At 34.5% G+C, this 25883-nt stretch overlaps 3 protein-coding genes across 3 annotated transcripts; 2 read left to right on the top strand and 1 right to left on the bottom strand.

The window, feature by feature from the left end:
* Positions 1 to 4879: 4879 nt before the first annotated feature.
* On the top strand, positions 4880 to 8623 carry LOC124916727 (3-oxoacyl-[acyl-carrier-protein] synthase II, chloroplastic-like). Its single transcript, XM_047457480.1, has 12 exons — positions 4880 to 5530; positions 5599 to 5804; positions 5892 to 6206; positions 6285 to 6380; positions 6462 to 6507; positions 6589 to 6668; positions 6743 to 6811; positions 6882 to 6966; positions 7443 to 7597; positions 7674 to 7754; positions 7853 to 7912; positions 8101 to 8623. Exons 1-12 carry the CDS (start codon positions 5212 to 5214, stop codon positions 8215 to 8217), a joined length of 1629 nt encoding a protein of 542 aa, XP_047313436.1. The 5' UTR covers positions 4880 to 5211; the 3' UTR covers positions 8218 to 8623.
* A 1760-nt stretch (positions 8624 to 10383) lies between these two features.
* On the top strand, positions 10384 to 20265 carry LOC124914881. Its single transcript, XM_047455503.1, has 11 exons — positions 10384 to 11319; positions 11413 to 11689; positions 11781 to 11966; positions 12391 to 12537; positions 12761 to 13195; positions 14957 to 17167; positions 17694 to 17905; positions 18010 to 18165; positions 18525 to 18759; positions 19259 to 19539; positions 19728 to 20265. The coding sequence occupies exons 1-11, from the start codon at positions 10553 to 10555 to the stop codon at positions 20032 to 20034; spliced, it is 5214 nt and encodes a 1737-aa protein (XP_047311459.1). The 5' UTR covers positions 10384 to 10552; the 3' UTR covers positions 20035 to 20265.
* A 920-nt stretch (positions 20266 to 21185) lies between these two features.
* On the bottom strand, positions 21186 to 24802 carry LOC124914270 (sucrose synthase-like). Its single transcript, XM_047454779.1, has 12 exons — positions 24690 to 24802; positions 24483 to 24609; positions 24260 to 24411; positions 23984 to 24179; positions 23571 to 23906; positions 23386 to 23481; positions 23009 to 23302; positions 22773 to 22939; positions 22469 to 22693; positions 21816 to 22379; positions 21602 to 21740; positions 21186 to 21518 (listed from the first exon to the last, which is right to left on the bottom strand). The coding sequence occupies exons 1-12, from the start codon at positions 24785 to 24787 to the stop codon at positions 21489 to 21491; spliced, it is 2424 nt and encodes an 807-aa protein (XP_047310735.1). The 5' UTR covers positions 24788 to 24802; the 3' UTR covers positions 21186 to 21488.
* Between the last annotated feature and the right edge of the window lie 1081 nt (positions 24803 to 25883).

The following is a 25883-nucleotide window of genomic DNA, read 5'->3' as shown; positions in this document are numbered from 1 at the left end:
GAATCTGGCATTCTCGAATCCCTCACGTAACACCTTCTCATAATTTGGAGATAAAACTTCTTCGTGATTAGACGCTCTTTCTCTTCTATCGTTAAACCATTGTTGTATTGTGAATCTTAAATACTCAGCCATTTCTGAAATGGGATACTTTCTGGCTTCCCTGCTCTGACTATTGAAACTCTCAGCATAATTGCTTGTCAGTTGATTGTATCGCTTACCGGGAAAAAATGCTCTACTCCATCTTTGGAACCCAATTTCTTCCAAATAGGCAGCAATCCTGTGATCTTTAACCTTAATCTTCTCAAACCACCGATTAAATTCGTGGACAGTGTACGCCCTTGAAGCCGAATCAAACTCCGCATGACACTTATCACTTTTGAATTTGGCCACAATATTCGTCTTTATGTGATATGTGCACGCACTGTGGTCTGCTTCTGGGAAAACAGCAGACAAGGCATTAGCGATGCTTGGGTGTCTGTCGGATACGAAGACGAGATCATCAACTAATCCAACTGCGTCTCTCAGTTTTTGCATGAAATAAGTCCAGGAGTTATTATTCTCTGAATCAACAACGCCGAATGCGACAGGATATAGTTGCTCATTCGCATCCAATGCAATAGCCACCAATAATTGACCACCCACCTTGTGCTTAAGAAAACTAGCATCAACACATAATACAGGACGGCAAAAGGATTTGAAACCCCTAATTGAGAGGCCTAGGGACATGAACATATACTTGAAGTGACCGAGCTCGTCTGTCTGTATGTCGGTTATGGTACCAGGATTACACTTCTCCAACATGTAAAGGTATGATGGCAGTATTCCATAAGAATCCTCTACCGTTCCTCGCACCGCTATTAAAGCATTTTCCCTTGCCCTCCATGCCTTATTATAAGTCAAAAATATCCCATAAGTTGTCTGCATGTCTTCAATTATTTTCTTAGGCAAGTGGTTATGATGATGGTCCATGTACTTGCTCTTCACGCACTGCCCAATAACCCATGCTGGTGTTTGCATTTTTTTCTTGGGCCTCGACAAAGTTGAGCATGAGTGTTGATGCTCAAATGTCCGGATCTCAAACATCTCAGAAAACTTACCTTTCACAGCCCGCAAGCTCCACTTGCATGTCTCATCCAAACATTTGAGTTCCCAAAGATTTTTTCTTGACTTCTCCACTTTGAATTCAAAATGATTGGCCATCGCATATTTATATAGAGCAAGTTGAAGTTCTTTTTTATTTTCAAACAACGAACCGACTTCCAATACGGTTTCACTAGTTAATGCCATCGCAAATGTGGGGTCTGGAGGTGATGTGTCTGTCGGGTCTGTCGATGGTGTACCCATTGAAGATCGTCTTGCACTAGATGGTGTACCCATTGATGATCTTCTTGCACTTGTTGGTGTACCATTTGATGCCTTTCTTGCACTAGTTGGTGTACCCAATGATGATCTTCTTGCACTTGGTTGTATAGGTATTGATGCTTTTTCACCACTATTAACATGCAAGTCCTGAGTAAGTGGGATGTGAGGAAAAGAGGTTTCTCCGGCTTCATTTTGACTTTCAACAAAGAATTCCAAGGGTACAACAGGTGGAATAAATTTCTGAGTAAGTTGTGGTGGTAGTATACTTTCTTGAGTTGGGTATGTAAGTAGTGGTATCTTTTCTTTAGTAAACGCTGACTTCTCCACTACAGATACACACAATGGTGACACTGTTCGACCCAAAATCAAGCGTGATAGATATGTGTTCAAATCCCCATCATTATCAATAAAAACAGGTTTTGGATTTCTGATATTCGGAATATCATACTTCACTTGGAGCACTAAATCGTATGCTGATATCTGGAGATTAAGTCTATCGTAGAGTATATCAAGTAATTCAGCATAACGAGTACTTTGAGGTAGATCAAATGTTTTGATTGAAGATGCATCAAAATACAGTATTCCATCAGCATCAAGTTTCCACTCTCCATTATAGAAAACGAAAACTTCAGCTGCAATATAAAAACATGATTTGATTTAGAGACGGATAATTAATACTTCGCGAATCGCTAGGAACTTAGCGAAACGGGAAGGCCTTCGCGAATCGTAAGGCACTTAGCGAAACGAGAAGTCCTTCGCGAATCGCTGGGCACTTAGCGAAACGGGAAGTAAACCCTAATCAATCTCAGAAACCGAACATCAATAAAACATGCTTCAAATAGACGTACCTATTGGAACAGTGCTCGTGCACGTCGTCGAGCTCATAGTGGATTTCGAACGAACTTCGCCGCCGAGATCTCCGACGGGTTCGCCGCCGCCGCCGCCGGAGTTTAGAGAGAAGGAGGAGAAGAGCGGGAAGAGAGAGAAGGAGAAGAAAAGAAATGAAAAAAAAGTACGGAGGTTATATTAAATAGTAAGGGCAATCTGGACATTTCACATATCGTCACTTCGCGAAACGATAAGTGACTTAGCGTTTCGCGACAAGGGCAAAATCGTCCGAAAAATATAAAATCACCACGAGCGCAATTAAATTATTAATTTTCCACCAGGTCAAATAACCCAGTTTGTAAGGTCATTTCGTCAAATTTCCCGATTAAAATTGACATGAAGATGGTAAAGGTAAGAATAGTTAATGTAAAAGTTGGATACCCAAACAAGACTTTTAATACATGTCTGCCGTACATTTGTTTGTTATTTGAGTAATGAATTGGTTAATTTATTATTTAGGATGTGTTTGATTTAGTGTTTATTTTAATTGTTTAATTATGTAATACAGTAATTTTACGTAATAAATTAACATAAAAAAATAAATTATACTTTTAAAGGCATTATTTTCACCTCTCTCTTTTAATTGAATAAATTGAAACGAATAAACTGAATATAAACTTTATTACAAATAAACTGAACGAATAAAAATACAATCAAACTTACCATTGTTGTTGTTTGGGTGGATGTTATTGGTGAAGTGGGACGGCAAATAAATTACTTTACCTTAGTATTTGTCTTATTCACCACGTGTTAGACATCTATTTATTATTTATCTTCTAAACTATCAATATAATTAAAAAAATTATTTTATATTTGTAATTAAATTAATTTTAAGTAATTTATCTCAAATAAAATTATTTAAAAAATAAGTACAAATAACCAATAACCTAGGAAGTACCAAAGTTAGGTAAACGTCACCCTCCTTTATTATTTAGTTTAATAGTTTATTTATATATAAAATAAAATAGGGTGAAATCATTATTAAAAAAACTAAATCAATTTAAAAATAATGAATTAAGTATAAATCATATAAATAATTTCACCCAATAATAAAGAGGTCTAATATAATATACACACCCTGGAATAATATTAATGTGGACTAAGTTCAGAAAATTAATAATATTTTTTCCATAAAATAAAGTTAAATTATTCTCTAACTTTTTCAATTAGTTTAGATAAAATGTTTACTTAATTGTCCGAATTTAATTTCTTTTTTACATAATTCAACTTGAGATATTGTTAAAATGAATGAAATTATTTTTCTTCTCTTACATAATATAATTTTTTTTAACCTATCTTAAATTTGAGGAAATGTTATATTAGAGAATAGTTAGAATCTAGTTCATTAAATAATTGCCTAACATTTGTATGGGTTAAAAATTATTAGTCTTGTACCCATTATTGACCAACTTATATATCTAAAGTTGTCATTTTCATTTTATCATGTCTTTTGTAATTTTTCGATAGTATAGTTTTGATGTCATTTAATATAATTTACCATGTACTTTCATTATATATATATTTTAAAAATTAAAAAAAAAGAAAAGTAAAACAGATTCAAATAACAGATTATTTTAACTAAAAAAAGATATATAATATTCTTAATTTGATTTACATAAGAAATTTATTTATTAATGATAAATTAAAATTGAATCAAATATATCTTAATTTTAACTTTTAATGATAAGAGTTGTACTTAACCAAAACTAACTTTATGTTTCACTAAATTGAGATGAGATTATTATTTAAAGATAATATTAACTTCTTAAATTATAATAAATAAATAAATTTTTTAATTCCGTTGATTAAATCAGTTTTATATATAAAAGTTTTAAATTTATTGATAATGTAAATTTTTTTCTTAAAAAATATAATTTTATTTTTTATTTAAAAAATACATGTGTTTAATGTCAATTTTTGATGATTAATTTTTTTTCCAGAAATTTGACATTTTTCTTATAATTTTATATTTTCTAAAAACATTTTCAAATTTTTAACTTAACTTAATTCCCCTGAGAATAAAAAAAAATAAAAAATTATTAACGGTTTGAAAACAATTTTTTTATTCATTTTTAACTTAAAATTGTCATGTCATATTATTAATTTGAGTGTTCGTCAACAAAAAAAAAAAATTAACTAGAGGTAAATACATATATATTTCTAAAACATATTTATCTTTATTATATTAGGGAAATTTGACTAAACGACCCTAAAAAGCTCTTAAATGCGTGGGTGACCGTGCATAAATTAAATTGTGCAAATAATCATTTTAAAATATTCTGACGAAATTACCCACATTGCGTAACACGAAGGGCGTTTCGTGAAGGAAAAATCTGTAAAAAGTCCAGAATGATCGTTCCCTTCACGTGACGATCGTGTCATCTGCGTGACGATCCTGCGAAAATATTTTGGACTTTTCACGTACTTTTTTTCGCGAGACGATTTTGCCCTTCGCGTTACGCGATAGGATAATTTCGTTTTAATATTTTTGAAGTGATTATTTGTGCAATTTAAAACTATTTTTAGGTTATTTTCTTGTATTACTATTATTATATATTTATAAATATGATTATTATTATTATTTTTAAAATAAATATGTTGAAACTTGTAAGAAGCTATGAGCAGAGAGATGCAGAAATGACACGACTTACATTCATAATCTCCGCCTCTTTACTCCTTTCTTCTTCTTCATCTTCTACAGTTTGCTCATTCATGTACTTGAGATTCAAGCCATACCCAACACCATATGAATCTCCTTTCTCTCTCTACTATCAATCAACAATCTTCAATTATCCCCATTCATACTCACTTCTCTTCCCCTCTTTCTCTTGCTCTGGATCCTCAATCCCCATACTTTTGATTCTTCTTCTTCTTCTGTCTCTCCTCAATCCTCATTCCTCATTCCATCCAATCTGCATGTAACTAAATTTACACACTAACTCTAATCCAGTGTTCTTTCCCATGGCTGCTACTTCCCCTGTTATGCACACATGGCTTGTGGCGGCTTGCATGTCAATTGCTACTGAAAAGGACGACATTTATTCAAAGAAACCTCGTTTCTATCGAAACAAGAGGGTTTTGTCTAACTGTTGTATCCGCGGCTCTGACTTCACCCAAACCCGATTTTCCTCTCTCCCCGGATCCAACATTCGGGGATTCATGAACTATTGCTCCCCATTTCAGCCAGCATGTGATGGGTTATCTTCCTCTGATTTCTTTGGATCTACAAATGTTCATGTCAGTCGTATCAAGAGGCGGACAAACCGAGCTGCTCGTTCTGGTAAATCTTCTTCGTCTTCTTTGGCTGCTTTTACTGATTGCTTTTACTGAATCTAGCGCGTAATGTAGGGGAAGTTATGGCTGTAGCTGTGCAACCCACAATGGATATCTCCACAAAGAAGAAGCTTCCTGTCACGCAAAGACGAGTGGTTGTGACAGGGATGGGGGTCGAGACTTCACTTGGAAGTGATCCAGATGTTTTCTATAGTAATCTGCTTGAAGGTGTAAGTGGGATTAGCGAAATCGAGGGTTTTGATTGTTCCCAATATCCTACGGTATGTATGTATGTATGTTGATTTCTATATTCTATATACGAAAGATTCTCTTTTTAAATTTCTGATAGTGAGTTTGTTTAAGTGTAGAAAATTGCTGGAGAGATTAAATCATATTCCACAGAGGGATTGGTTGCTCCTAAACTGTCGAAGAGAATGGACAAATTCATGCTTTATATGCTTACAGCAGGAAAGAAAGCATTGGAAGATGGTTTACTTACTGAAGATGCAATGAATGAAATGGATAAAACTAGATGTGGGGTTTTGATTGGTTCTGCCATGGGAGGTATGAAGGTTTTCAATGATGCTTTTGAAGCTTTAAGAGTATCATACAGAAAGATGAATCCATTTTGTATACCTTTCGCTACAACCAACATGGGTTCTGCCATGCTTGCGATGGATCTGGTTAGCTGAAATTTGTTTCTTTCTATATAATAGGGATCCATTTTGTAAACCGAATAATTTCTCATAATGAAAGTTCAGGGTTGGATGGGCCCAAACTATTCGATATCAACTGCTTGTGCTACGAGCAACTTCTGTATTCTGAATGCTGCAAACCATATCATCAGAGGTGAAGCTGTAAGTATCTTTGATAATGGTAGCCTTTTGTGAGTTTTATAATCACTCCTGAACTTCTGTTTATTTATTGATATGATGCAGGATGTGATGCTTTGTGGTGGATCTGATGCTGTAATTATACCTATTGGTAATTGTTCTCTTGTTTGTTCTTGGATTGCATATTTGTATTGATTCGCAATGTTTCAATAATGTAGTAATCTGTCTGTAGGATTGGGAGGTTTTCTTGCATGTAGGGCACTTTCTCAAAGGAACAATGATCCAACCAAAGCTTCACGACCTTGGGATACTGTCAGATTCAATCATTTTTCTTTGAATTAACAATAATCATTCTTTATCTCATGTTTGTTCTTGGTGTTGACCAGAGCCGTGATGGATTTGTTATGGGAGAAGGTAGTGGGGTTCTGCTGTTGGAAGAGCTTGAACATGCAAAGGTAGTGATTTTTTTCAAAAAATAAAATAAAATCTATTCTGCTACGTGACTTTGTTTTTTTGTTGTTGCAGAAACGAGGTGCGAAGATTTATGCAGAATTCCTTGGTGGAAGTTTCACTTGTGATGCTTACCACACGACTGAGCCTCACCCTGAAGGTAATGCGCCATATACACTACGACTGGCTAGTTTGATTCATAGTCATTAGTTTAGTCTCTTGTTCTTTCGCGTCGATTATAGAAGAAATAAGACCAAATAAGTACAAGGCTTGACATTTATACCTATGAGCTTAGAAATTCATTAGAGGAGGATGAAATAAAACATGAATTCATCACAAATGTTAGAGTTTTGGTGACCAGAATGAGTTTGTTTGGGCTCAAGCCAGCGGTGTGACAAAAGAAAATCAGAAATTTGTAGGACACGGGTTTTAGTTGTCTTTCTTGTTTTTTTATCTATTAGCTAGGGAGAGTAGAAGTGCGAATTGCCTTGGGAAAACAAATAAAACATGGGTTTGAAATTATGTGTTTTTTAACAAGATAAAATGAGGTTTCTTAGGTAGTAGTCAAGAATATTGGAACTAGATAAGACAGTCTAAAGGAGAATATTAGTATCATTTCTTGGTATTTGTATGTAGGAACTGGAGTTAAATTATGTATCGAAAAGGCTTTAGCTCAATCTGGGGTTTCCAGAGAGGATGTGAACTATATCAATGCACATGCTACATCTACACAAGCTGGAGATCTGAAGGAGTACCAAGCTCTCATTCGTTGTTTCGGTCAGAATCCAGAGGTATGTAGTTGTTCAATACATGAAGAAGGGTTCATCTTATTGATAACCGACTCATAAAGATCATAATTTGTTGCAGTTATTGGTGAACTCTACAAAATCCATGATCGGTCACCTATTAGGTGCTGCAGGTGCTGTGGAAGCAGTTGCAGTCGTGCAGGTTACTAGACTATGTTTATGTTTTATGTTTATAGTACAGTTGGAACCACAAAAATTAGCTGTTTTCAAATAGGCTTCATATTTATGAATCTAATGCAGGCAATAAGAACAGGCTGGGTTCATCCAAATGTCAATCTCGAATATCCAGATGAATCTGTGGTATGCATTTCTTAAGCCTCTGATCTCTATTGTTTTCAAAACTAGTTCTTGATATGGTGTATTAGAGCTTGTTTAATGAAAAAAAAGTGGATTATTTAGGGTGATTATTTGAATGATTTCATGAAACAAGGCCTTAGTGTAAATTTAACTTGCTAAGTTTAATGATATGATCATATATATGCAATTAGGACACCAATATGTTGGTTGGGCCAAAGAAGAAAAAGCTGGAGATTAAAGTGGCATTATCGAACTCATTTGGGTTTGGCGGGCAAAACTCATCCATCTTGTTTGCTCCTTACAAGTAGCGTGTAAGGTCATGTAGCTGTGTTTTATTTTGGATAAATTTTGACTTATGAAAGTAGAAGAATTCTGTTGATTGATGGCATTGAGATTCGTCACCAATTTGTTATGTTTTATTTCGGATAAATTTTGACTTATGAAAGTAGAATAATTCTGTTTATTGATGGCATTGAGATTCGTCACATGGCCATAACATCGGTTAAGCTCATTATACTATGTTTTTGGTAACTGCCACTAGAGCTAGTGACGGTTGAGAATCTGATTATTTACCTGCAAATAAGATTGTGTAGACGATACAATTGAAAAGGCGATATAGATAACTGTATAATGGTTATGTTGTATGTCTTCCTACGAAATTTGGAGAATCTGGGCCAGCTTGTGGAGATAAAACAGAGTTTTTGTTCGATTAGTGGTTTACAAAAATGATGTTTTTTATTGTTGTTTGTTTGAATGTGACAAAGATCTAGCAAACTGCAAATTGATGTGTTCTACGATCATTGGAAACTGTTTTGGGGAGTTATCTTTTATTTGATTCGATACCAAATTGAATTTGAGATTATAGAAGTTGAGATCAATCAAGAACAAGGTGATTGTGATCTTAAAATGAACTATTTTCATAAAGATTTTATTAATTGAATGAATGATCACAATTATCATTATTATATCTATTTAGGTTACTATTATTAATAACTTGAGTTGCTAGATCTTTGATACATAATGTTTGGAAATGAGTTGTGTTTCTAATTTATTTACATTCTTCTTGTAAAGAGCTTTTTTTTTTTAATAAATGATTTGCCATTTTCCAAAAATAATAATAATGGGTGCTTTTTAAGTAGATTTGAGATTAACAAATATATAAATATAAATTTTAGATTTGATTCTTACACCAGAAGGTTCCGATTAAACGGCGTGATGAAATTATGATAGCCACTTATAAAAAAAATATATAATAAATATAAATGGTGGTGGTTTTAGTTGAAAAATATGTTCAAAGCCAATTAGCTTACTATGTTCATAATTATTGAGGCTGAAAATTTTACAATATTTAATGTATTTTTATTTTTTTTTATGAAAAATGAGAATTACACAAACAGACAAAAACAAGTGTCATATTCTCTCAATTTCTCCAAAATTTATGAATTCAAAGTATGTAAAGTTCAATTGTTGGTTGAGACTCAAATTGGATATTTTTATTAATTAGATATTAAATTTTAAATGATGTAATATAAGTTTCAAACTATTATAATTATAATTTTTTTTTTAAATATTTTTCTTATTTTCTTAATTTATTTCCTATATTTATAAAAACAAAATATTAATTATTTATTTTTGGATTTTTCTAATAATTCACACACATTTTTTAATATATTCAAATTGTATTCGACAATTTTGAACGTGTATATCTTGAAAAATACTTAATTTAAAACACAAATACATATTAAACGGCTATAAAGTTAAGTGGTTGTAAAATTTTAAAAAAATAAATATCAAATATATTTCTTTTCAAATTTTCTCAAACTTTATCAAATTTATAATTCTTTATTCATAACTAATATACTAACAATTTTGATATAGAAAAATATTCATACATTTATAGGTACCATTATTTTAGTATACTAAACTCTCGGTAAAAATATTAATAGTATTGGATTTCAGCCCACCTAAAAAAAGATTTTTTTTTACAGTTAAAATGTGACATTACCTTTAATTTTTTTTAAAATAATTCATTATTTTATTTATTTAATTATTAAAAAATAGTAAAATTTATTTTTATTTATTCGTTTTATCTAAAAATTTCTCACCTTAAATAGTATAACTATGATCCTACCTAATAATATTAAAAATTAATTTTCAAAATTTAAGTTTGTATAATTAAATTAACATTTTTTTTAAAAAAAATAAATAAATATATTAAAAGAAAAATGATTAGGCAAGGGAATTTGGTGAGGAAATGACTTGTTGAAGGTGATGACAAGTCATTCCCTCACCAAATTACTTCTCTTTATCACTCCTCGTATTAAAATTAGAGATATTTTAGTTTGAGAGTTATTCTCAAATCTATTTATATCATTATTCAATTTTTTTATGGTTAAATTTACCGCTAGTCGCTGACCATAACAATATTAAATTTGGAATGGAAGAAGTAAGAAATTGAGCAGAGAGAATCCGGTGGCAGGTCCACCGTGGAAAAAGGCGGGACCGAAGAGTCGGTTTAGCTTCTGCCACAATTCACTTCTCATTTGGTTTCCCAATTCCCAATACCCAAACCCCACCGCTGCATCTCCTTCATTCTTCTCGACACTGTTGCTTCCCTCCTGCACAATCTGATCGGTCCTACTAATGGCCGTTAATTCCATTTTTCACCTAAATCCTCCTTCAACAAGTTTCTCTTCAAATCTCTCTCTTACTCGACAACAACCTTTCCAAATTGGTGAATATCGATTATGGAGGCGTCGGAGAATCAAAGCCAATGTCAAATATATAGTCTGCTGTCAGTTAGGTCCATCGCCGTTCGAGAATTTGTTCCAAACTTTACTTTCTCGTTTTCCTTCCGTTTATTCCTTGGATTTCTTCGCTCCTGCTCTAGCTTTATCATCTGGCACCGCTCTCTATCTATCTCAACTGAATCGAGATCCTGTTACTGGAGTTACGGATACCGAACAGTGGACGCTGTTCACCAGTTCGACGATGTTTAACCGTTTTGTTTTCTTACGTTGTCCTTCTCTATCGTTTGAAGGAAGTGGATTGTTTGAGGATCTGAATGAGAAGTTAGTGAAGGAGGATAGACATTTTGTGAGGTTGGATAGTGGAAGGATTTATGTTAAGGATAGTAAAATTGATACTGTAACTGAAGGGAGAGAAAATTTAGTTTACCAGAGAGTATGTGTTAGCGCTGATGATGGTGGAGTAATTTCTCTTGACTGGCCTGCTACTTTGGATTTGTCTGAGCATGGATTAGATACTACACTCGTGATCATTCCAGGTACGACAGAAGGAAGTATGGATGAAAATATTCAGTTGTTTGTGCGAGAATCTTTGAGACACGGTTGTTTTCCCATTGTGATGAATCCGAGGGGTTGCGCTGGCTCTCCATTGACCACAGCAAGGTGTGATTTCGACTGCCCTTTCGTTGTTAGTAACTGTTCAGAAAACAATTGGCATGTTATATATATATATAGGTGATTATTTTATCTGTGTAGGCTGTTTACAGCTGCTGACAGTGATGATGTTCGCACAGCCATACATTTCATCAACAAGACAAGACCTTGGACATCATTAATGGCTGTTGGCTGCGGTTATGGTGCAAATATGTTGACGAAGTATTTAGCAGAAGTAGGTGAAGGAACACCTATTATAGCTGCAATGTGCATAGACAACCCTTTTGACTTAGAAGAGGCCACAAGGTTGTCTCCTCATCGTATTTATGTTGATCAAAAGCTAACAAGAGGTCTCATAGACATTCTCCATTCTAATAAGGTTGGAAATGCTCATTTGGAAACATTAATTTGGCTTAGTAATTACAGGGACACATTCCTCACAACTGTTGCATGTTTTCATTTGGTTCTAGGAATTATTCCTGGGCAGAGCAAAAGGATATGATGTGGAAAATGCATTGCAAGCAAAATCTATCCGTGATTTTGATAAAGCAATTTCTATGGTGTCATATGGCTTTGATGCTATAGAAGAATTTTATGCTAAATCAAGCACAAGGACTGTTGTTGGGAAAATAAAAATTCCTGTTCTCTTTACACAGGTTAGTCATACTGACTCGATTATAACATTCTCAGACTTTTTTTTTTACATGTGTGTTTCATGTATTCTTGCTGGGGAAGGCTAATCATTTGTAAAGTGTGATCATTTATGCTGTCCTATATTCAGCCTTCCCCTTACATTGTCTTAAATGATCCATACAAATGCATATTGTCATAGCACAAATTTGTTTCATCCATCCTTTTATGAGGGAAAATTTGATTTATTCTCATGCAAAATAAGTCAAATTTCTAAATATTTATACATTGTGATTAATAAAATTCTATAGATGTAGGCTTATCTCCCCATCTTCATCCACATGAGACAATCTTATGGCAACATTGTTGCCATATTGTTTGCTGATTTTGAATTCCTATTACCTGTTCTTTTATAGAAGACCTAACTAGTTCCATTAAAAATCTTTTCAGACCAATGATGCATATGCACCTTTGTTCTCTATTCCGCGATATCTGATAGCAGAAAATCCATATACAAGCCTACTACTTTGTTCCTGTCTTCCATCTGATGCCAGCACTACATCTATTATGTCATGGTGTCAGCAACTTGCGCTGGAGGTAAGACTTGAAAGTTTCATAATTTGATTGTTAAGCATGTTTTTCCTTCAGTTTCAACTAAGGGGATTACTGAATTAAGTTCTATATGGCTTAAATTGCTTCCGTTTATCATCAAGAAAGATGTATCTGTAGGTTTCTACTTCAGAACAACATACCTTTTTCCCTTCTCAACTCTAGGAATTCTAGCTTCTTGCTGATTGTTGAGAATGATACTTAAGTGCAGTGGCTTGCGGCTGTGGAACTTGGACTTCTAAAAGGACGTCATCCTCTTTTAGAAGATGTTGATATCACTTTTAATCCTTCACAAGGAGTTTCTCTGGTGGAAGGCAGAGTATCTGATAATAGAAAGTTGAGAAAGCTTCTCAACACCCAGTCAGATTCTCTGTTTCCTTCGCAAAAGATTCTAGAAGATGAGAATGCCTCAGCTGACTTCCACTCAGGAATTGCATCAGATTTGCAAAGAAACCAAACTGAGAATGAAGAGGTGCGGCTAAACGTCAGTGTTGCCACAGAGAAGAGTGAACCTATTGGTGTGGGAGGAGAAGTCAGTCCCATAGATGATGATGAAAGGGCCCAAATCGTACAGTCTTCACAGGCTCTCATGAATATGGTTGATGTCACTATTCCTGGTGTACTGACAGATAAACAGAAGAAGAAGGTACTCTTTCATATGTTAATGCTTTTCTTGGTTGTTACTAGTCCTTTTTCTTGTAAATGCATAACATAACACTAAGTTATCAAGGGAAAGATTTTATGGTGGAAACGATCTTCCCAAGTCATACCCATTTCAGATTTGTCTCACCATTACTGCATGTTTCCGAATACAAAAGTCAATTCTGACAAAGCAGTTCTTAACTATCAAGTTCTGAAAATTCTTATGAACTGGACAGAAAATAAAAATGAGCTTATAGCATCATTGTCATCATCAGTTATTAGGAAACAACTACAGACTCAGGCATGTAGATTTTCCATAGAGAATCTCCAGTTTCTTCTAGGTAACAGACTATTTCTGTGTTGTTTAGATCTTTGTAACTTTTTACTCCTTTCAACTGATATACTTACGCAACAATATGGATATTAATACAGCTTATCCCGGATCAGACATATCACATATAGTTGATGTGGAAGTTTTAGAAAAATAGATGCTTTTGATATATTATTCTCATAATAGGTTATACCTATTTATACTAGTTGATTTTCCTCAATTAGGATAAATCATAATTACTAAAATATCACAACTAATTTATTATAACTTCCTCAAGGTAAATCGAAATTCCTAAAATATGTCAAACTAATTTATTCTCATATATATATATAAATAAATTAGAGAATAAATAAATAAACTAGTTTAACTATTTCCACAGCTAATAAAATAATCAACTTATTTAGGCTAATGGACATGCTCTTCTAGAACATTTACATTTAAAAAAAAAACCTTTATCGCATTACATATCCTTTCAACTAAAGCACTTAATTTTTTTGTTTGAAAATTGTCAACTTTTATTAATAAGAGCGCAAAATGCGTTCAAACATTACAAAGGTGAAGGAAAAAAACAAAACAAAAAATAAGAAAACAACATATGAATTTTAAATGCCAATAAGATCGAAAAAAATCTCATCCCGTACAAGCCTCCCTTTTTCGGATTGAAGCAAACATATGTAACATGAATTCTTTGAGACGAACGAATCCATAACTTTTCCCTTCAAAGACTCTTCTATTTCTTTCTTTCCAAACCGTACACCACATGACAATGGGAATTGGTTTCCAGTCGTCCGCGATGTTGTTGCTAGAACTCCAATCAATCTATTTGAATTAGAAGTCGGAGACATTTGTTGGTGTATCCCATTGGAAATGAAGGAGGTTCTACAGAAGAGCCCACATGCTCTTAGCAAGGCCGCAATGAAGAAGAATATGATTAATGAATTCTTCACTCTTCAAATAAATGTTGCATCTCCTAGCGAGATAAAATCCCTTCTTTTTTAGTTTGTTAAACACTTAATTTATCAACCAAAATACTTAAATACCATTAATTTGTTTATATAAAATTTTAATTTTAAATACAGGACATTTTAGTATTTTATTTCAAATCATCCCAAAAAACTCACTTTTTCATCAAACAAGATTTTAATTTCATAACCTTCAAATAACCCCATATCAAACAAGCTCATAATAGTTACGGTTATAGGTAGAATTTTACTACATAAGTTGTTTTTGTTTTCCTCATAAGAATATCTGCACCATTGTTCTGTATTCCTGTTCATGGTCAGTGGGTCTAAGTTCAGCAATTGGTTATGTATTCTACTAAACATGTAGTTGTAGACGTGGATTCAATGTTTGTTTACTTAATAAACTATGTTGTTGAAATGTATCCTCATAACATGTTGAAACTCATTCTAATTGTTATTGATCCATGTCCAGGTCCTTATTTCTGTCAGTGAAGGGCAGACCTTTATGAAAGCTTTGGATGATGCTGTGCCTGAGGATGTTCGTGGGAAGCTGACAAATGCTGTGAGTGAAATCTTGCACAAGGGTGGGACAGATATGAAGTTTGACAGGATTCTGAAAATTGGGATGAGCTCAAAGATCCAGGAAAAAAATGTTGTATCGAGTGCTGAGAACCATGAAGGTCACTCATATTCAGAAAAGAAAAACAAAGTTGATCAGATTGAAGATCATTCCAGTGGCAATGAACTTAACACAGATAAAACTATTGGGGTTATAGAGTCAGAAGTTCATGCTATAGAGACTGTTGAACAAAACATAGAGAAAAGTCAGTTATCATCCTCTGCTGATGCTGACAAGGAAGATGTTCAAGGGGATGTGAATGTTGAAAATGCAGTTATTACCCAGGATAGCTTGACTGAATATACTGAATTCAAAGAAAGTGGGCCAGAACCTACATCTAATCAAGATTCTTCTGTCCAATCAAAGAATGTAGTGACACCAGAGGATGCAACTGCAGCTACAAACATGGTGGATCAGCAGAATGGAGCAGTCAGGACAGAGACAAAAGAGGAGAATAACAAGCAGCAGAATGAAGATCAAATGTTAGTTAGTTTAGCGGATCAAAAGGTGATTTCAGGGATGGAAGAAAGGTCTTCCCAACCTGTGTCTCCTTCTGAGTCCCAATCGGTTGAAGAAGAAGGTGTTGATAGTCCCAAAAGGGAGGAACCAAGTTCTCATTCTGTTCCTAGTCAAAATGGTTCTCATCCTCCAACTTTCACTGTCTCCCAGGCATTTGATGCCCTGACAGGACTGGATGATTCCACACAAGTGGCTGTAAGCAATGTATTTGGTGTGATTGAGGAAATGATTACTCATCTTCAAGAGGAACAAGATCGTGATGAAGATAAAACCACTAAGAAAGGGGTAGAGGGTAACACAAATGTATCTGAAAATCAAGCAAAACTTGATTCTGAACTAGAAGACCTTGATACACATTTAAAACCATTGGATAATAACTTATCAGAAAATCATGCAAGAAGGATTGAGAATACAAGGAACTCAAGTCTTTTAATTGGTAACAAGACAGAAAGCTCAATTGAAAATGCTGCTACTAGTAATGTGAACTCCAAGGAAAATGAAATGAGGGAAGATATACAGAGTAGCAAACTTATGGAAAACATCTCAGGTAAAGGTAGATATTTATATCATCATCCACCATTTGTGAGCTCAATCCCATATGGTTCCTACGCTCTCAAAGAAAACATCCACGGGCACTTGCTTCCAAAGAAACTTGATAAAAAAGTCCGACACTTGGATATAGATTCTACTTTATTACTTGACTACATTCCAGATGAAGATAGTTGGAAGCTTTTAGAACCAGAAAATTGTGGCCGTCCTCGTCATAGTTTAACTAGTGGGAAGAATGTTGATGTAGGTGGTGAACTATACACACTTAAGGATGATGATTCTGTGGATGAAGATATTGAACCTCTTTACACTGTTTTGGATGCTGATGACCAACTGGAACAAGATAGAGAGTATATCAATGCAGATAAAACTAACAAGAAATTTGAAATTGACCATGCTACATCCGAGAACTTGATCAGCTTCAAGAAAGTTATATCAAATGCTCTGAAGGTTGAAGTTGGTCGAAGGCTGAGTGCCGTAGACATGAAAAGTCTGGAACCCGCCCTTTCAGATGACGTTGAGCAAATTGCTGTGGCTTTATCTCTGTCTGCATGGTATACACATAAAACAGTCTTTTATGGAAAAGATGGTAACTTTAAGAAACTTGATTCACTTTATGGAACTGAAATAGTGGGAGCAATATCATTGGCCATGCAGGAAACACGTATTTTGAGAAGAGTACTCCCTGTTGGTGTTGTTGTGGGCTCTAGCTTGGCTGCTTTGAAGAAATATGTCACTATTAGTACTTTCAGTAGTCACGAGGGACGTGAAATCGTGGTCCCTGATGAAATGGGTAGCTCCACAAATAGAGATCCAATCCAGTCAATCGAAACAGAAATTGATGAGATTCTTCCTCGTGTTTCCGAGCAGATCAGCGTGTCTAAAAGCGGAGATGAGAAGAAATCTACGTCTGATTCTGGAATGAGTGGTGGTTCTGTGGTAGTTGGCGCTGTTACAGCTGCTCTTGGGGCATCTGCTTTACTGGTGCATCAACAGGTATCCTCCACTGTTGTTCTCTAAATGTATTAATATTATAATTGTCAATGAACCACTAATACAATAATGTCAGTCTAGTGCTCAGATAGAATTAATTTCTCATGATAGCATTACATTATCAATGTATTTTTGTATGTGGTATCATACTAGCTTCATTTATCGTGATTTATTATGTAAAAATAAAATAGTGCATTGTAGGTATTTTATGTTAAATCTTGAATGGTAAATTGCAGTGTTTTCTACAAGATTTCATGCCAAAAAGCCACTATTCTTCCTGTATTATGAATATTTTGTTGGGATACAGGAGATGTCTCTTAGGAGAACACACTATTGTTGCTCTTTGTGGGCATCCTTTTCGTTTTGCTTTTTCCAGACCTTTTATTGCTTCAATTGAGTAATTACTTTTTGTTCACTACATGTTTGCGCGGTTTGTACTGTGCTTCTTGTCATGTTACTATGTTTCCCTCAGCGGCCTGAAAAGAAGGATTATTCTTACTGATTTATGCTTTTATATTTATTGGTTAAGGGTGTGAAGGATTTAGATGACAGTGAAGAAACATTGAGCTCCTTTTCAAATTCCTTTGAGGAGAAAGGAAATAATCACAAAGAGTATGAAAAGCTCGAGGAAACATCTGACAAAAGCCAGAACAACATAGTTACAAGCTTAGCAGAGAAAGCTATGTCGGTTGCTGCTCCTGTTGTTCCCACAAAAGAAGACGGGGAAGTTGACCAAGAAAAGTAATGTGTTTTTTTCTGTGGGGTTTTGGCATCTATTAATTCCTTGGAAGATATATTATTCCCTTGACTGCAAATGAACTTGGCAACTCCTTTTATTGAAACAGGATAGTCTCCATGTTGGCAGAATTTGGACAAAGAGGTGGTGCACTGAAGCTGGTTGGCAAACTTGCTCTGCTCTGGGGTGGTATGCGTGGTGCTATGAGTTTGACTGATAAGCTTATCTCATTTCTGAAACTTTCTGAACGCCCTTTGTTTCAGAGGTAATGTCTGAAACTTTCTCTTTCGTTAGTTTATAGACTTTTTGGAGACCTGTTAAGTGAGATAGTTTGTTAAGTTGTTATCCTTAAGTCTTTTCATATGTTATGATCCCATTTGATGACACTATTTTTTGTTATGTGGTATGCTACTCCGCAAAAATAAATCCTGGTTTCAGAAAAAACCCTTCTCCCCTGGTTCATTTTAAGAGAAAATTGTTGTCCATGTCCTTTATTTTTATTTCTTCTGCACAAGCTATTAGATGTATTATTTTGATTGTTAAAGTATAATTGCTTCTCTTGTATACCTCTAATTTGTGTGTGTTCTTATCTCTGTACAATCGATCGATAATGTCTTCTATCAGGCTACTTGGATTTATGGGTATGGTTCTTGTTTTATGGGCGCCAATTGTTGTTCCATTCCTTCCGTCGCTTGTCCAGAGTTGGACAACACAAAAATCTGCAAAGTTTGCTGAGTTTGCTTGTGTTGCTGGATTCTACACTGCTGTTACAATACTTGTCATTTTATGGGGGAAAAGAATACGCGGGCATGAAAATCCTATAGAGCAGTATGGACTTAATATTACTTCATCGCAGAAGGTACAACATTTCAGTTATTGTAATCTTTCCCAACAGTGATTCTGATATCTCATGATATTTGACTTATATCAAACACACCTTATCACTTAATCTAAATTATTAATTATTTATTTGAATTAAGTTCATTTGATTACTGATTCAATTTAAAACAAGCTATTAAATTTGACTTAATTGGGTAAACTATGAATAACTTAACTTTATAATCTTTTAAGACTATCCAAAAGACAACTTTAAACTTGAAAATTAATCAACTTATGTCATTTTTTTATTTTGAAAATGCACTTACGTCATTATAAGTGTAAAATAGTCTTTTTAGTACTTTCCAGACATTAGTTCCACATTTGGTCAATTCAACCTACTAAGTACTTAAAATAAGATGTTGTCACTTGGTTGATTTAAAATTTACTTTTCAAATACTTCAACTCATAAGACGCTAAAATTCAGTATTTTTCAAAGCACCTAAGAAGTTCACATCTACAATTGTGTGTCATTCCTACAGGTCCAAGATGTTTTGAAGGGATTTATTGGAGGAATCATGGTAGTTTTCTCTATACATTACGCGAATGCATTACTTGGATGTGTCCATATATCATTTCCTTCTTCAGTCTTTCCTACAGCTAAGATGATCCTGCTCGGTTTTCGAGCAATCATAATCTCCATCAGTGTTTCTATGGTGGAAGAACTAATATTCAGGTCATGGTTGCCCAACGAAATTTCTCTGGATGTAGGATATCATCAGGGGATTATTATTTCTGGTCTCATCTTTGCTTTATCTCAGAGGTATGTGCTTTTTTTTTTACTTCTCCGTTACTTACCAGCTTAATGATCTAGGATTTGAATAAGAAATATAGCTTGAGACTAAGAATAACCTAAGCATATATAGATAATCAAGATTCAATAACTACTAAGCTACTAATTACCATACTACCCTTACAATTATTAAAAACATTTGATTGGACCGGATTCAGGTCAGTATGGGCTATTCCAGGGTTGTGGCTACTATCAATAGGTTTGGCAGGAGCACGGGAAAGGAATGAGGGTAGCCTTGCGGTTCCTATTGGCTTACGGGCAGGGATGATGAGTTCGAGTTTCTTAATACAAAGGAGTGGAGTGTTAACTTATTCACCCAATTTACCACCTTGGTTAGCCTGCAGTCATGTATTCCAACCGTTTAGTGGGGTTTGTGGAATTGGTTTCTCTTTACTTTTGGCTATACTTCTCTACCCATGGCAACCAATCCAACTTAAAACTAGAAGAAGACCAATAAGTGATTGATTGAAGTCGATGAACTAATTTCATTGGCGGCCACATTCAGATACCACGAAAATCAACAAACACTACCAAATGAAAGCAAAGATGTAAGTGTTTAGTTATGTTTATAGTTTTCTCTACTCATCATATATGTTGTTGTATATATGGCTTATATTTTCTTAATTATAGAAGCCCCATGACAAATGTGGGATTTTCAAATGGGTTATACACCAATTAAGTTTAGAGTTGATTTCACTCTATGTCACCTAAATTATTCTAATATATTTAGAAATAAATTAGACAATAGAACAAAATTATCCTAATTTGTCTATATTTTCACTCACCCCTCAAACTAGGCATTTAGGATACACCTAGTAAGTGGCTTGATTCATCTCAATTAAGTAGGCTTGGGAGTACTTGATGGTCAATTGTTAAATAGAGGGTTCATGTTCAGACTCTTGTAAAGTGACGTCCATTGGATTGATATAGTCGGTGTTGAAGTGTCGCGTCAGTCGATAATTTGAATCAAATTGAGGCCCAAAGATGACAAATAAGACCCTCCCATAATGAACTACTCTTTTGTAGTGTTTTTTTGTTTCCTTTTGTCTCTTCAATTTTTCTTTTTAATATTTGGAGTAGAATAAGCCCTAAAAGCGCAAACAAACACTAAAGGCCCAATAAATCACAATGTGTCATTTATGTTGCATCCTACGAGAAATGATGTTATCCTCGTCTTATGCATTACCGCCTGAGAACTGTCTTTTATACATATTCTCTCATAAAAAAATGAGATAATTTTGATATATTATTCTATTTATATAAGCTTAGAGCTCATTTTTATCCATTTGTATAAATCAGAATACTTCAAATATTTCACATAATTTATTTTAGCATCTAAACTGAAGTGAAAGGCGATTCATGTAGTATATTGATTGTGGATTAATCGACACAAATTAGTTACAGTGTCAGGCTTGACACTTTCGACTATTTATTATCACTTGAATATTTATAATTAATAGTTTGTTTTTTATGGTATGTAGGAAAATGAAGTAGAGTTTGGTTGAATTTTTTAAAATTCTTTGGGCTTATGGTTTGGGGTGAGACTTTAATTGTCTTCCCTAGGGTGGTGTTTGCCCTAGCTGGGCTTACCCTTGCTGGTTAGAATATTATTCATTATAAGAAGAAAAACTTTTTATTCAATCAATACAAATGATATGTTGCACAACTCAACTAGTTGAGTTGTAAACAACTGAACATACAAATATTGAAAACCCAAACATTTGGGGATCGAACTTGGATTGAAATCAAACAATTCAATACATGGAGCTTTGCAATCTCCATCACAAGGAAACAATAACACAAAGACACCAAACATATATATATATATAGTAATTTTGAGATAGTTCTTCTTTCAGCCTCTTTGGTTTGGATAGAAAAGTCCTCATTTGCCTTGCCTCCACCATAAACTCAAATATTACCTAGTCAACAGCTAGAGGAACTGACTCAGCCTGAGATAAAACAAATTTGAAATATTAACACCATATTTCTCAACACATAAGTTATTAACACTCTTAACTAAACTCATAATTACCATCTTGCTATACTTGAGAGCATAGAACATCTCAATGTAACGCGTTGCTTGTCGACGTTCCAATTTCGACGCGAACTTCCAAAACCCATACACCCCAGTAAGCGTCATCAGCTTCTCCGAGTATATTTGCCATGTATACCTATTATAAATATCAATAAAAATAAAACACCAATTCAAGTTATTATTATTACTATAGGGTGGTATAATCGCTTACTTCTCCTCAATCCTTTTTAGCCCTCCTAGAGAGATCTTATCCCAATGAGAAGGATCTTCATGGCTCTTCTCGAAGAAATTCACTAGAAGATTGGACACCTCATCTCCATTATATGGATCAATATGGAATCCGGACTTACCATGGACAATGATCTCGAAAGGACCGCCATAACAAGTGGCAAACGTGGGCAAGCCACATGTCATAGACTCGACAACCGTCAAACCGAAGGCCTCATAGAACGCAGGCTGAACAAACACACCTTTTGTATCGGCTATGTATCGATAGAGTTCCCCGTTCCTAACACGGTTCATTTGCGAAGAAATCCACCTGAATTGGCCCTTCAAATTATACGTCTCTATCAGATCATACATCTTCTTCATCTCCGCTTGTTCTTCCAAATCCTTCGATTCCTTTCTACGATCCCCGCCTACCACAACTAGGTTTGCCAGTTCCCTCAACCGTTTGTTCTTCCCGTATAATTCCACTAGCCCGGTTAGGTTCTTAACACGATCCAACCTCGCCATTGTGAATATGATTGGCTTGTTCCGATCTTCCAGCACACCTCTGAAAAATAAACCAAAAAACAACTGAATGTGATAGAGTTTATTCAAGTTCAGACTCTTCTGTGATAGCTAGTTGAGTGAGGAACATACAAGTGCTCTTCATTTACAATGTTACTGAATAGAAGCTCTTCAAGCTCAGGATGGAAATCAGTCAGCCTTTTCTCTTGCTCGGTGTAGGGATAATATATGTTGGTGTCGGCTCCGGGAGAAACAATGTTGAATTTGGGATCGAACGCGTCAATTCCATGGACGACTCGGTATAGTCCTGGCATTGTGAAGGCAGTATGACTCTCGTACTGTCCTACAGTGTTCTTGCTGGATAAAAGAAAAGAATTATAATAAGAAAAGATCCATGATGATCAGAGGAGACAAACAAAAGGAGTTATATTATCACCTTCCAGCGATTTCTTGGAAAGTACTTGTGATGATGAAATCTGTATGATTCATCGCTATAAGATCGGCTGTGAACTGGCTCGAAAAATGGTACTTGTCGTCAAATTTCTTCCAGTTGAGGTCAGAATCCGGGTACTTTGTCTTCTCAAGTGCATGGGCAATTGTACACTGCCAAAAGAAAACCAGAGTTTATGGAAGGAATCGTAACCCCGCAAAATATTTGCATTGTTTTTTTACCTGAACTACTCCAAGTTTGTGGGAAAGCAATGAGGCCACGAGATTTCCTTCACTGTAGTTCCCAATGATCAAGTCGGGCTTACCTTTCAACTCTTTAGCGAGTTCTTGAGCAACTTCCTCAGTGAATGTCTCGATATATGGCCACACCTCAAAACGCGATATCCATTTGCGAACAACCTTCCCTTCTTTTGTCCTAAAAGGAACTCGAAGGATTTGTCCATGTTCTGAATTGTACACTTTCTCGACTCGTTCGCTGCATGTCGTTCCAACCGCATCTGGAAGAAGACGAGTCACCTTGACACCGAAACAAACAAAAAAAATAAAATCAAGAATCCCTTCGAGCAATCTTATAATGTTAAAACTGATGGATAATTTACAATGAGAATGCGAGGGACGATGTCGAGCCCTTGTTGCTTGATTCTTTTAAGCATTTCCTTCTCCAAAGCTGGAACTTGATCCAAAATGTAGACAACCTGATTAAATGACATGCAACAACGTTAACTTAACGTTGATCAAACTATGATAGAAAAAGTAAGAACATTAAGATTGTCGTCGAACAAACCTGGCCACCAGTGTCGGGATAACCCAATACATTTTCTTGAGCAAAGTAACCATGTGGAGAAAGGATTACCACATTGAAAACCATAGGGATTCTTCCAAGGAACTTCTCGAGTGTAAACGGATCCGGCCCCTCTAGAAGATCCAACAACATTCGGATCATTTCCAATACGTGTTCGGCCGTGTCTCCCCACCCTTTCTCCAACCCAATCTCTCGGAAACTCTCTTCGAACTCTGAGCACGAAGTTTCCGGTCTTAAAACAGACAAGTAGTCGTCAGCATCCTGAAGAACACGTTTCAAGGAGTCGATATCCTGAATCTTGTCGTTCAACATCAAGTTCTGCATTACAAGGACATGAAATATGACATTAGAAGTTGTGCATTTCTTTTTTTCAAAGTTGGATTTTACAAGTTTACCGTGTTAACATGATGATGGGCCTTGAGGAAATCGAGAAGAGGAGTCATGCTATCTTTGTCATGGAAGATTTTAGCCGAGAGATGTCGGTTGAGAAAATCAACTCCATTACCGATGGATTTCGATAGAGTAGGACGAGGAAATGAGTCGGTGGTGAATGGCTCGAAATCCAGTTCGAAAACAAAGTTACCATTGAGCCTACACCACCAATGTATTATTTATTTTAAATCATTTAGAGTTCATCACATGGTATATTGAAAAAAAAAAGGATAACTTACGGGCCTTCGACGAGTTCTTCCTTGAACCCGAGGTATTGAGGAACGGTTAGTTCCTCAATAACAAGCGCATTGACATTAATTCTCACATATTCCCACACACCCGGCCTCAATCGAACCGCGAGAGCCACCCATGGTGGCAAGACAATTGCTTCCTTAAAAATTCAAAATACATAAATGTACACTCAATTTTTTATTTGAAAATGGTGCATTTTGGCTTACTTACTTGTGTGAATTTGAAGAGTTGTCCAAATGGACCTTGTAGAAACTTTTCTTGAGCAACTTGTGGAAGTGATTCAAAAGCAGCCTCTATTTGGTTTAATTTCAGTATTCCTTTGCCATTGCTCTCAATTCTAATTTATTCAACAAATATATAAACAACCCACAAAATGTCATCTAAAAGATAAAATACATATTTTTTGTTTTCTTTTACCCGGAGAAGAATAGCTGGAGTTCCTTAAGGTGGCTAGCCATCGTTTCTCGTAGGCGGTCGCATAACTTTCGACCGCTTATCAGAGCTTGTTCAGCCATCTTCTTAGTTTTTTTTCAAATAATCTGTTGAAGACAAAACATAAAGAAAGGTTAGAAGATTAATGAAGAACTTATTAGTGCTTAATTATAAGAATAGCTCAAAATAAATAATTAGACCTTTAAAATAAAGAGAGAGAACGGAACAAATCAATAATGGTAGATAGAGAGGAAAGAATGATAATGGTGTGGAAATTCAGAAGAAGTGAATGGCCTTTTTATAATATTAACATGGTGTGGTGTTAATTAAGTAAAATTAGTGGGTTTGGTTGCTTAATTAATTAATTAACTTTTTTTTTTTTGTCTCTCTCTTGTTCCAATGTTCTTTTCACAAAACCGCTTGTACTTCTTCTTCACCAAACCATGGTCTCATTAAACCTGTTTTTCTTTTTTAACTTCAATTAATTATTTGAAAAGTGGAACCTATGGATATTCACAATCTAATAGAAATACTATAAAAGTTAAAGTTGTTTTTCCTTTCCTTTTATATTAGTTTGTTTTATTGGGGATGGGTCATAATTAAAACTATTATCTTGATCTATTTTTGACAAATATAGATTTTTCTTATCATGAAAAATAATATCATATTTATTTAGGGCTAGTCTATTTTGGTATTTTGGTTTTCTTATGATTTTATTAAAAAAAATCCTTGTTCAATAAGAAAAATAATTTATTTGAGTTCTTAATTTGTTAAATTATTCTAATATTTTTTATTTAAATTTTAAATATTTTAAAATAAAATAAGAGTATTTTAGTTGATGAAACAAGTGATTTACGGTTAAATGATAAGATTATGATAGAATTTTTTTTTAAAAAAAATAGATAAAATCTTAAAATTTCTCAAAAAAAAAAAATTATATCAAATCATCTATTAGATGTAAAATAATTTTAAGAAAAAATAAAAAAAATCTCAAGTAGAGTTTATAATTTGTATCAAATATGATTAGTGGTCACTTTCAGATTAAAATATATTTGTTTATGGACGTGAAGTCAATTAATCAATCAATCAAAGGATAGCCCACTAGCACCTGATTTTGATAAATTTTAAATATACATTTATTTTAGTAGAATTGAAATTTTATTTTAAATTCATTAACAC

The sequence above is a fragment of the Impatiens glandulifera genome, chromosome 9 (assembly GCF_907164915.1).
Source record: "Impatiens glandulifera chromosome 9, dImpGla2.1, whole genome shotgun sequence".
NCBI lineage: Eukaryota > Viridiplantae > Streptophyta > Magnoliopsida > Ericales > Balsaminaceae > Impatiens > Impatiens glandulifera.
This window is presented reverse-complemented; position numbering and strand designations above follow the sequence as displayed.

Excerpts from the sequence above, each read along its gene's own strand:
- LOC124916727 (XM_047457480.1), top strand. The coding sequence starts at position 5,212 with ATGGCTGCTACTTCCCCTGTTATGCACACATGGCTTGTGGCGGCTTGC. Across the intron at positions 7,598-7,673 it reads GTTTCGGTCAGAATCCAGAG|TTATTGGTGAACTCTACAAA; the intron begins GTATGTAGTTGT and ends AATTTGTTGCAG. Across the intron at positions 7,755-7,852 it reads AAGCAGTTGCAGTCGTGCAG|GCAATAAGAACAGGCTGGGT; the intron begins GTTACTAGACTA and ends AATCTAATGCAG.
- LOC124914881 (XM_047455503.1), top strand. The coding sequence starts at position 10,553 with ATGGCCGTTAATTCCATTTTTCACCTAAATCCTCCTTCAACAAGTTTC. Across the intron at positions 17,906-18,009 it reads GGGGAAGTTGACCAAGAAAA|GATAGTCTCCATGTTGGCAG; the intron begins GTAATGTGTTTT and ends TTATTGAAACAG. Across the intron at positions 19,540-19,727 it reads ATCTTTGCTTTATCTCAGAG|GTCAGTATGGGCTATTCCAG; the intron begins GTATGTGCTTTT and ends GACCGGATTCAG.
- LOC124914270 (XM_047454779.1), bottom strand. The coding sequence starts at position 24,787 with ATGGCTGAACAAGCTCTGATAAGCGGTCGAAAGTTATGCGACCGCCTA. Across the intron at positions 24,610-24,689 it reads CTCCAGCTATTCTTCTCCGG|AATTGAGAGCAATGGCAAAG; the intron begins GTAAAAGAAAAC and ends TGAATAAATTAG. Across the intron at positions 22,694-22,772 it reads TTCCAAGAAATCGCTGGAAG|CAAGAACACTGTAGGACAGT; the intron begins GTGATAATATAA and ends TCTTTTATCCAG.